At 48.0% G+C, this 11,300-nt stretch overlaps 1 protein-coding gene across 4 annotated transcripts in view; it reads left to right on the forward strand.

The window, feature by feature from the left end:
- PARD3B (par-3 family cell polarity regulator beta) overlaps positions 1 to 9,377 on the forward strand; it is a 915,243-nt gene extending 905,866 nt beyond the window's left edge. For 3 of the 4 annotated variants that reach the window (XM_046658143.1, XM_046658144.1, XM_046658146.1), the window contains one exon: positions 4,775 to 9,377. In XM_046658143.1, the coding sequence (XP_046514099.1) occupies positions 4,775 to 5,132 (358 nt within the window). In that variant the 3' untranslated portion in view covers positions 5,133 to 9,377. The remainder of the gene's footprint in view (positions 1 to 4,774) is intronic. The other variant, XM_046658145.1, reaches the window with a different exon arrangement.
- Positions 9,378 to 11,300: the final 1,923 nt, after the last annotated feature.

Below are 11,300 nucleotides of genomic sequence, written 5' to 3' on the forward strand. Positions count from 1 at the left end.
GCGTGCGTGAGAGTAGGGGGATTTTGCTCGCTGCTGGTCTTCTGCCAGGAGGTGCCTGCACCTCTCTGAGACTCACGGGGAGCTTCACTTCACGTTGCTTCCCCACATTTGAACTCCACATTTGGTCACAAGTATTACCAAAAAAGGAAACCCATAAAGGCTACCTTGGAAGTTAAGAAATTGTCTTTATTTGGGCTGCTAATAGCACACAGAGTATTTTACAGAAATTAAGAGGAACGAGATTCTGCCTTTTGGAAGCTTTTCCATAAATAAGAAATTCAGTGCTTATGCCTAAGCTGGACGTACTCACCTTTGCTCATAAAATCTTTACGGCTTTCACACTTTTTACCGCAAACCTTATTTTTATGCCTGCTAACCTCACCCCCTCTCAACACGAACTCTCTCCTAGTTGCTGCTGTGTCATAATCTTAGTCGTTTTTCCCCTGCTGTTCCTCAGCTCCACCTCCCCTTCCTTCTCCTGAAAGGAGCTTATTGGATGCGAGACAGTGGTGGTTCCTCCTGAGCCTTGAGACCATAGGGGAGTCACGATCGGCTCTGTATTGCCAGGATTTGTTCCTGATACTTGAAGAACCGAAGCTTGCAAACGATATCTTTTAATAAATTATAGCAGATTCAGGTCTTCTCCCTTAAAAATGTCACCCCCACTCACTTGCATCTCCTTGTTCTCCTTTGAGTGGGAGGGAAGGGCGTTGAGGTCGACAGGTGGTAGAGAAGCTTGCGTAACCCTAGCCTCTGCCCTCCTTGGGCACGTGTGGCTTGGATGAAAGTCATCCATCACATGCTCCAGTGGGGAAAGTGGGAAGTGCTGTGACAGAGGGGACTGGACAGCACCTGGACCTCTGGTTCTTGCTCATCCACCCTCAAACCCAGGTACTCGAACCTGTGGCCATCACACCTGGTTTGCACCTTTGACGTTGTCTCCTGAAGGCCCTTTATTTGAAACATCGTGTCTTGTATTTTTAAACACACACATTAAGATGTTGCTAGATTTTGGTGTTTATGACAGAAACAATGAAAACGTCTTTGCTGGACCATAATAAAACCAGTCCTTAACTGACACTTGAATAAATACACAGGAGGATTCAAAATTACACATGCCTCTTCATCTGTTCCTGTCAGTAGCACCTCGTTCCTACCTGAAGGGCTTTCCCAGGGACTCGGTCCTTCTGATAGTGACCCCTTGCCCCGGACGGGATTGTCTTCGCAAATGTAGGAACATGCTTCCATCCTTCCATAGATGGAGAGAGTTGGTACCCAGGGGCTGGCTATCTGACCTAATCAGCTGCTGACTTTCAGTCCCTTTTTTGTTTAATGAAAAATAGTGACATATTGAGATGGCAAAAGGAGGAAAATCTCGTGTAAAGCAAATTATCCTTATTATTTCTTCACTTGTCACTACCATAGAGCTCTGTCGTGTTTAGGCTTGAAGTTAACATTCGTTCTTGCGTGCATTTATGTTTTTGGAAACTGTGTGCCTGAGATAGTTCCTATGAGTTTTCCAAGCAAAATCTGAATCCTTTTGGCCTCCAGAAATGAGCCTAATCAAAAATAAATAGAGCAAAATTTTTAAAACATAGATATTTTCATGATAGCTTCCTCAAAGGTTTATGGAGAAAGCAAATACAAGCCTGTTTCTCTTTTCTTAAGTAAATATTGTTTCTGAGTCATATTTTCAATTGAAAGGTTTTTGGGGGTTTTTTTTAAGAAAAGTAATAACACAAATAAAATTCACGACGTCACAAGAAAAGTGGGAGGGGTCTTGAAGTACTGGTACACTGGCCATTTGGATCCTTATTTTCATCAGAATCTCCAGAGGAGGCTGCCTCTGGATGGCTCAGGGATGGCTCAAAACATGCAGCCCTGGTCACTGTCAGCAGCATTTCTTAGTCCCCAGAATGAGTTGGTTTTGGTGCTTTCCTACAAATACTAAATTTCACCTGAATAAAGAAACTACAGAAAGGGAAACTCAAGATTAACCGAGCTCAAATTTCAGCCCTCTCTTCTTCGTTTATCCTATCAAGGTCTGTAGTTAATGAGGAGAGCTTTTGATTTGTTTAAAATTGTCCTTTTAAATGTGTGTGTGTGTGTGTGTGTGCGCTTACACACACATAATATTCACAAGCACTTAGACACTGTTCTGGCAAAAGTCTGTAGAAAATGCTCAATTTTGAGTGAGAAGTTATTATAAACAACAGCAACACTCCCCATCAAAGAGAGAAAAATTCTTCTAGCACTCTTTGAACCTTAAACAGTGTTTTTATAGGCCGGCTCATTGTTTTTCTTCTCTCTGAGAAATTAAAAATGATAACCATTTTGATGGGTCCTCAGAAAAAGGATGATTTCCATGATTTCATTTCTTGACAAAGAACAGCCACCTCGCTTGGCTTTTGCCGCATGTAAGCGAACTCTCAGACGTTAACTCTTTTTTTAGGGGAAACAAGATGGGGCCACAGAACCGCCTTGAGCTCTGGCCCCTCCGCCCAGGGGAAGCCTTGCTGCCCCTCACTGCTGTGACAGGTGGGGAGCCACAGGGTGAGGGTGGGAGGAGGGAGAGTGACTGCCCCACTCTGTCACGGCGTCTCAGGGCGGCTCTAAGCCGTCACCACTTGATCTGGGTTGTCTCTGCAAAAGTGAAAAACCAAGGCGTGCCTGTCTTTTACAATGTTCCATTTTAAAAGGGAGAAATCTCTGGAGAGAGAACAGAACCCTAGAAGCCCAGGGCCTGGAGTTCCTCCTTTCTCTCTCTCCGTTTTAAACAGGAAACATTCCCACTAAGCGGGTCCGCAGGGAGCGTTGGTTGTGTGTTCATTTGAGGCAGATAATGTTTGTGTGTTGCAAATGTCAGTGATTTATCCCACGGGCTTAAAACGAGTGCAGAAAAACCACATGTTTCACTTCATGCAGAGAAGTATCTTCAGTAGGTTCTGAGAGAAAGCACAGGTTAAGGATTTTTTTTAAGTGTTTCGGAAATCTCTAACGTGAGCCAAAAGGAAACAGAAATGAGCACGAGGGGAGGACACTTACAATATTTTACAATAAAAGATATAATGAATGCTGGAAGTTTTCTAAATCAAAAATAAAATTCTGCAGGAAAGGGAAGATGAAATCGCAATCCTTTATTTCCCAGGCTGGGCTGACAGACGATGCATTTGTGCGCTATTTGTCATGGGCAATTCCAAACAGAGCAAAGCTAACTGCTCTGAACAATAGCGGTTGATGCTGTAATAACTTGTACACAAACAATTTAATTTTTTTATCTGAAAACTCTGACTAAATTACCCCAAGCTCAAGGATCTATCTTTCATTATTACACGTGGCCAAATTAAGACGTAAGGAAGTAGAGAGAGACTCCTGTTGTCCGTCCTTGTGAGCGTGTTCCCCTGCTGCCTTCACACGCACCCCAGCTTGGAGCTCCTCACACCCTCGTTGATTTGGGGAACTCTCGGAGCCGTCTTCACATTGAGCTGCAGACTACATGGTGATTTGGACCCGCGTTGACCTGGCTTGATTGACCTCAGGCTCCGTGCTCTTACAGCCCTGCCGTTTCTTTCATGTGTCCTACCAGTTTGTACTCAGACATCGGAGAGCTTCTCCTTAATTATTATTCTTGCTGTTTTCCTTTAAAAAAGTAATAAAAGGAGGAAGGATGCTCCCTGAGAGACGCCGCGACGCTGCAGGGTATCCCCACGGGCACAGTGAACTGGCAAGGATCTGGGGGTGGTGGTGGTGAAGGTGTGCATGGAAGCTTTATGGGATTTTAAGAGCCACAAACAGAACTCCTGTGTCTGACCAGGCGATATGAGAGGCAGTCGTCTGCACAGCGTTTGGAGACTTGGCACTCCTGTGATGGCAGAGGCGTCTGCAGATGCCTTCTGTCTGAGTGGAGACATCCTGGCAGGGTGGGCTTCTCTTAGTGTTTGTCCTCGCCCTGGACCTTTCCATGTGGCTGCTCCTTACATGGTACAACTTCCAGCTGGTTTGGCTTTCTGCACTCTGCCACCAACATAGTGGTGCTTCTAGACTTTGCAGGAGAATCACTTTATATCAAAGTTCCAGGTGAGTATTCCCAGCTCTGGGTTGGGACATTTTCTAGGAACTGTCGAGGGGGGGAGGGCACACTAACCCACACAGGGATGGAGCAGAAGCCAACCAAGAGTTACGCCAAGACAGTGGTCCCTGTAAAGAGCACCCACAGACCTGGGTGAGAAGGGAGGGCCCTCCGTGGGACTTCATGGCTCTCAATGACCCATGCATTTCTACTGTCCTGTGTAGGACAGGTGTCAGGTTGGCAGAGGAGGGGAGGGGTTGAATGATCTCAGCCTTAAGAATGCTAAACTCTGCCTTGTCTAGGAAGCTAGTTTGGTTACTATACTAAAGGCCAACATAAGAGGAAACAAACAAGATAGAGGTCTATTTCTCTTTCACGCACAATCTGAGTGTAAGCAGTCCTGGCTGACACGGTGGCTCCGTAGCACGGAGGACCCAGGCTCCAGCCCTCATGTTGCTCTGCCTTCCTCAGCATGTGACTTTCACTTTGTGGTTTAAAATAGCCACTCTATTGCCCAACAGGAGGGAGAGAAGAGAAGAAGTTTCCTTCTCTTCTTCGTAAGGGAACACATCAATTCTGCTCACATCCCCTTGGCCAGACCAAGTCGATAGCCACACCAAACTGTGTGGGAGGCTGGGGAATGTGGCCTCCAGCTGGGCACCCACCTTCGTAGCTCTTGCTATGTGTCTGTTCTTCTCTTTCCAGGGGAGGACCAGCCGATCCTGTTGACTATCTGACAGCAGCACCTCGAGGGCTCTACAAGGAAAGGGAGCTTCCGTATTACCCAGGGGCTCACCCTGTGCATCCTCCCAAAGGGAGCTATCCCCGGCCCCCAGATCTGAGGGTCACAGACCTCCGGTATCCTCAGTATTACCCGCCGCCGCCAGCCCCCCAGCACAAAGGACCCTTCCGGCAAGACGTGCCGCCTTCCCCTCCTCAGCACCACAGGGTGCCAACCTATCCAGAAATGGGCAGACCAGGGCCCCATGGGGGCAGCCCAGACCAGTACCCATACCGCACCCAGGATCCCCGGCAGAAGGACCCCATGACTGCAGCCGTATAGCTGAACCCAGCTCAGCGCAGCCCGGAAAGGAAGATGTCTACCATCATCTTTGTCCTTCCTACACCTTAAGGCCTTCATCCTGTTAAGAATTCTCCATGGTACCGATGAGGTTTTTCTCATTGAGGTTGCAACACTTGACTGCTAATCACAGGGGAAAGGGAGGGACAGGAGTTTGGGGGGAAAATCAGGAGGAAGAGAAAAGATGGGGCCATAAAAATAATACTGCCTGATATTTGAAATACTGTTAGAATTGTTCAGTTCAGTGAGTGTGGTAATTGCACAGGCAAATAACAGTGGAGATGTACCACATGGTGCCTCCCCTGCTAGATTACCTGCTGGGGCACACGTGCCCCACAGGATGGGCAGCACAGAGGCCATCTCGTCCAGGATCATCATCCATTTGGAGGCTGAGCTTCAGCCACAGTATTAGAGTTGTCAAGTCGATGGGCATCTTAAGTGAGTAGGTTTTTCTTTGAAAAAGCAAACACGACTGGTGATCTCTTTGAAATGCTTTATACCTGGAGGAAGACTGTGTCTCTTCATCTGTGGAATTTCTCAGGTTCCCGGCACCACTCATTTGGTATAAGCATTTCACATTTCCTCACTTTTTATATAAAAGTAAGATGCAAATGCAGTATTAGTGTCCTGGGAGAATGTGCAAAGCCAGTCAGAGCTTCCAGAAAGAGTAAGTTCTGAGGGCCCGTGCCACCACGTTCCGAGCCTGACGCTCCTGTGGTCCCCACCTTTATCCTCCCGTGTCCCAGGCAGGACCAGGGACCAGGAGACACCTGGTTTGAGTCATCCCCAAGGCTTCTGCCTGTGGTTACTGTAACTGGGCCTCTGTGTCACGGCTCCCACTTGAGAGCTGAACTGTACTTGAGAAAAAGAGGCCCCGCTGGTTAGGTCACCCAGGAAGCAGTGTCCTGGAGGTACCGGCTCCAGATCAGTGCCAAACAGTACCACCTGCACCAGGGCCAGGGAGGGGCTGGCGTGGCCTGTGGAGGCTGACCACCGGCAGGTAGTAGATGGCAGGGACCGACTGTGTGTGTGTGTGTGTGTGTGTGTGTGTGTGTGTGAAGGCATGTGATTACCAGTATGGAGAGTGGAAGATAAAAATGCTTTCTGGAAAGTTGGATGAGGAAAGGAATAAAAAGGAAAAAAGAAAACAGAAAGAAGGGAAGGGAGAAGCGGCGTGGAAGGGGGTCATGCTGTACCTGCTCTGCTTCACTTACAAACGTCAGGACAGGACCACGGCCAGGGGCTCCAACTGGGCAAAGAAAGTCTTGGGGCTTTGAAAAGCTGAAACCCCACCCAAAACCCATCCCCATTTCTTTTGAGCTTTGCGGCTAATTTCTACTTATTACGACAGAACGTCTAAAACTTATACCCTGACTCCAAAGAGAATGCAGACAAGGGACTGAGAAAGAGCAGGAGCTGGGAGCGGCTCTTGAGATTATTGAGTGGCGCCCGAAATACTTTCAGCCTTTTCACATTCCCTCTTCACTCCCTCCAAAAAAAAGCAGTCAAGTTCAATTTAGACATATCTTGGCCAAGATTAGAATATCTCTGACTGATAGGATCTAATAAATTATCGTATCATTGAATATATAGAGTACCCATCTAGCCCAGTCTAGTCTTATTTTTTTTATTTAAAATAGAGTTGTTACCAGGAATGATGCAACTGCTGATTTTAGATGTAAATGGTGTTATTTACTGGACTTTGAGAGGCCCCGTTTTCTGAATGACTGTTCACTTATGGCCCTCTGGAAAACAGACTGGCAGGTTGCTTTTTGCCCTCTGTCATCTCTCTTAAGCCAGGACCTTTCGATTGTTTGCAGTTTGTGCAAAGAGGTTGGGATCTCGGCCTTGCTCGCCTAGAGGTGGAGTGAGGGAGCTGCGGGGTCTCCCCGCCCATGTGCTCGATGCTGCCTCCCCTCACGCTAAGTAAACCTTCAAGCAGAAAATGACACGGCGAGGGAAGTGTACTTGTTTTGAAGCATTAACAATCAGCTCTTCAGTGTGTTCCATAGTTTAACCAAAGTCCTGCAGACTAGTGAACGTAACCGAGCCAGAAGCTCCTTCTGAATGAAGGCCAAGGCCACCGGAGGGGCAGTGGGAGCAGTGGGGCACAGTGAGGTATTCTGTCGTGTCAGAGGAGTGGCCCTTATAGGAAGAAGGCCCATGTGTCCACCCCGCAGCCGCCCTGGGAGGACAATGCCTCCTGGCCGCAAGCTCGGGGCAAGTTGCTGGAAGCGGAGGGACACACAGTCATAAAACAGCTGCGGATCCTGAGGGCAGCCAGTGAGGTGAGGGTACTATTGGTGTGGACAAAAGTAGATTATAGCAGCTTTCTTCTCTTGCTTGGAGTAGAACACATATCCCATTTGACCCTGCCCGCAGGAGGCGGAACTCAGCTGTGCGACAGAGGCTCCATCAAGCCAAGCAACAACTCAGACCTGCTCAAGTGTGAGCTTTATAAATGCCTGTGCCCCAGCCCTCCAGGTGTCACCACCCAGAGCTCACAGAGCTCCCTCCCAGTATTTAGAAGACAAGGCTGTTTAGGAGGTGCACAGCAGCAGGAAATAGTCCTGCTTTATTTATGGCCTTGGAAAAGCTCAATCAGGTGTCTCCTCGTAGCTCAGAACGCTGAGAGCCCTCAGGAACAGCGTGGCACGGTGAGTGGCAAACCCATCCACGCACACGCCCCCTCGACAGATCTGACCGCTGGGTCATTTAGGCCTGGAAATGGTGGCTTCAAGTCACTACATACTTCAAGGAGCTCTGATTTTGTCCCTTTCTGCAGGAGTAGAGAGATGAAAGGGAGCAGATCACTGAAAACTTTTACATGCAGGAGAATTGAGCCCTCGCAGGGAGAGAAGTTCCTGCCGTTCACCCATGTGCTGTCGGGCGGCGGCCGTCTCTCTCCTGGTTTGACATTGCTTCCCCACAATATCCGATCAGTGGATGAAGGCAAGCTCACTGACAGGAGCATTTTCTTAAATCACGATTGACTAACAAAAATTGGAAAAAAATTACTGTGAAACTCATAATTCTTAAGTCTTTAGGTCTATATGCGTTGACCCGCACAGGACAGCACACAGCAAAGACCTTACAATCAAGAGCTTGGTGCGATCCGTAGACCCACTGTCACCCTGGGGGAAACTGTGCGCACTGCCTGAGAGAGGAGATTTGAGACTTCATTGTAGCTTTATTTTTGCCACCAATTAAATAAAATTAAAACGTGATGCATTATTCCTCCCAAAGATTCGTGAACTTCTTGAACTAACCCTATTTCCTGAAGGAAATCCACCTGACGGTTTTTGGAGTTGTCATGCCTGGAGATCAAACTTTTAAAGGGTTTTTCCCCTCACCTGTAACCGCAGATTCATTGTCCCCGGAGGAACATCTTCATGTTTCAGGGGATGGAGAGAGCTGGCGAGTCTGGTATGGATAGGAGTGTGTGTCTGTAAAGTTCCCATTGGCGTTAAACTCTGAAATCCATAATGAACAGCCTTCAAATTGGTGCTAAATTGCGTAGACGCCCTACCGCTCTCTGAGTCCATGAGCAACAGCTTGTCCAGAGTTAGCAGAGTTGGGTAGGAGGGAGCTGGATGCAGAAGCAGCCCGCAGTATTACGTCTCTGCACTCCCAGTTTGCACCGACTTGGGTGGAAACGATGCAATGAGACCAGAAAGAGGAGTCTCCATAAGATATCCCTACAAAGTCGCCGTTCTGAGAAAAAGGAGAATAAAAGGTATCTAAAATAAGCCTAGGCTCTCATATGCGGCTAGGACTTCTAAGTGAGAATCTTTCTCCCTCAGGCCCTTAAAATAGCCATAGAATCACACACAGCCTGACTTCGAAAGATAAGCTTAGCCAGGGAGCACGGAGCGGAGCATGAGCCAGCCCCACAGACTGTCTCCTGACTCAGCCCTTTGCGAGTGTTCTGTTCCATCCATGACGACTGCAGTGTGTTTACTACTGGAACATAAAACAAAACCTGCTGTTTATATAGTCACTTTTTCTAGTGTTTTCCTGTGCTTTTATGATACCAAGTCTGTTTATAAGTTCTGGAGATAAATTATGTGAAATCCTATTTTGGCATATGGGGGTGGAGAATGGATTCTTTACAGGCTTTTTAGATGATCCCATTTGTACCACAGAAAACACTTTGGATGTTGTTATATATGAATATATAAATTTTTCTTGTTTCATTTTGCATTAAAATAAAGCTTTATTCAGTCAGTTTGATGTCAGAGTCTTGGTTTGCACCCACCCCTGGCTTGTTTTTGGATTTGATGAGTGGGTAGGTTGGTCTGGATTTGATGAGTGGGTAGGTTGGTCTGGTCCTGCTCACCCTTGAACAGCAACGTCATAGGGCAGAGCACATGAGGAAAGAGCAGCTGTCACGTGTGGGGATCCCCAAGAAGCAGATGCTGAGACAGAGATGGGCAAGCAGGATGTTAATTTGGGTGTGCACTCGGGGCCAGCACCTGCGGACGGCAGGGCAGGAAGCAGGCTCGAGCAGCGGGAGGAGCTGAGCTGCGATGTGCTCCCAACTTAGGCCTCGGCCAACTCCACAGGGGAATCTGGAGCTACTGTGGCCCTTCTGAATTGTCCCAAGTTGGGACAAGGGAGCTGGGCTTTTCTCTGCTGTGTTGGTCAGTGGATGTGGGCCACCCCTAGAATGAGGTGAGACGCAGGCAATTTTCTTCAGGAGAGACAATTCCCAAAGGGGGGTGACAGCTGAGGGCCATCTTTGGGAGGTCTTCACAGCAGCCAGGAAAATAGTCCTTCATTTTTGAAGTCTTCATTCTAGAGTGCACATCACAGCATCCACAACAGCGTCCAACAGTGTTGACCCCTCTCTCGTGCTGGAAACACTCTTACCTTGTGTATGGAAACATGGTCCTGAGTGGCTTCTCCTTGAGACCATCCCTATGCTTCCTAAGCTCCTTTCTTGGCTTATTCTCAGGCCTTCCCGACTCTGTCTCACACGTTCATCCACGGCCAGGGTCCCAGCTGCGTCTCTAGGCTGACTTGCTCATGGCCTCCCCCTCGGATCTGTCTCCTGACTGCACACATTCCCACTTTCCTACTGGACCTCCCCACTTGGACTGTCCGTAGGTCCTTTGAACTCAACAGGCCAAACTAAAAACATAAGTTTTCTCCAAAGAAATCTGCTTCTCATGATTCTCATGATTTATGACTCAGCCCCTTCGCCCCAGCCATGCCCATCTGCTGAGACGGAAGGCCGGCAGTCCTGTCCAATATGTCCACACTTCCTGACCCCTGCCATGTCTTGGCTCAGCCTCGTCACGTCTCACCCAGCCTCTTCAGGAACCTTCTATGTGACCTCCGAACGCTGGTGTGCTTCCTTCCGACCCACCTCTATACCGCACAGACCTACCACCTGCTTCCGAAGATAAAACTTTGTTGGAACAATATGCACTCATCCACCTACGCATTATCTAGAACTCCCTTGTTCTGCCGTATCTACCTCCGCTCTGTACTGCCAAGGAGTTTCTGAAGCGGAGATCCAGCCCTATGACGCCTCTGGAAGTGCATAGTCTTGTTGAAAGAACTTCAGACTTGAACACAGGCAGACGTGGATCTAAAGCAAAGCGCAGCACGAATTAGTTGTGTGACCTTCGGTAAAATACCGATCGCTCTACGCTTCAGTTTCACCACTTGTGGAATGGAACTACTGTGCAGCTTATGGGCTTGTTCTTAGAATGAACGCACAAGGCAGACACAGGCGCTCTGGAGCCGGTGTGAACCAGCTTCCAAGAGCCGGCCACCCACACATCTTCCCTACTCCATGTTCATTGCTATCACGTTGGTAGCTTGAAATAGGCCATGTGGGAAGCATTTACAACACAGAAATCACTATACCACAAGTCAGGCCGTTTTTTCCCCCTCTGGAGAGCCAGTTGTTAAACATTTACCAGCACAGCACCGTGTGTAACATGTACAGTGATATGTTTACCCGCACAGCACTGTGTGTAACATGTATAGTTGTATGTTACCAGCACAGCACCGTGTGTAACATGTACAGTTGTATGTTACCAGCACAGCACCGTGTGTAACATGTACAGTTGTGTGTTACCAGCACAGCACCGTGTGTAACATGTACAGTCGTATGTTACCAGCACAGCACCGTGTATA

Source organism: Equus quagga, chromosome 4, assembly GCF_021613505.1.
Source record: "Equus quagga isolate Etosha38 chromosome 4, UCLA_HA_Equagga_1.0, whole genome shotgun sequence".
NCBI lineage: Eukaryota > Metazoa > Chordata > Mammalia > Perissodactyla > Equidae > Equus > Equus quagga.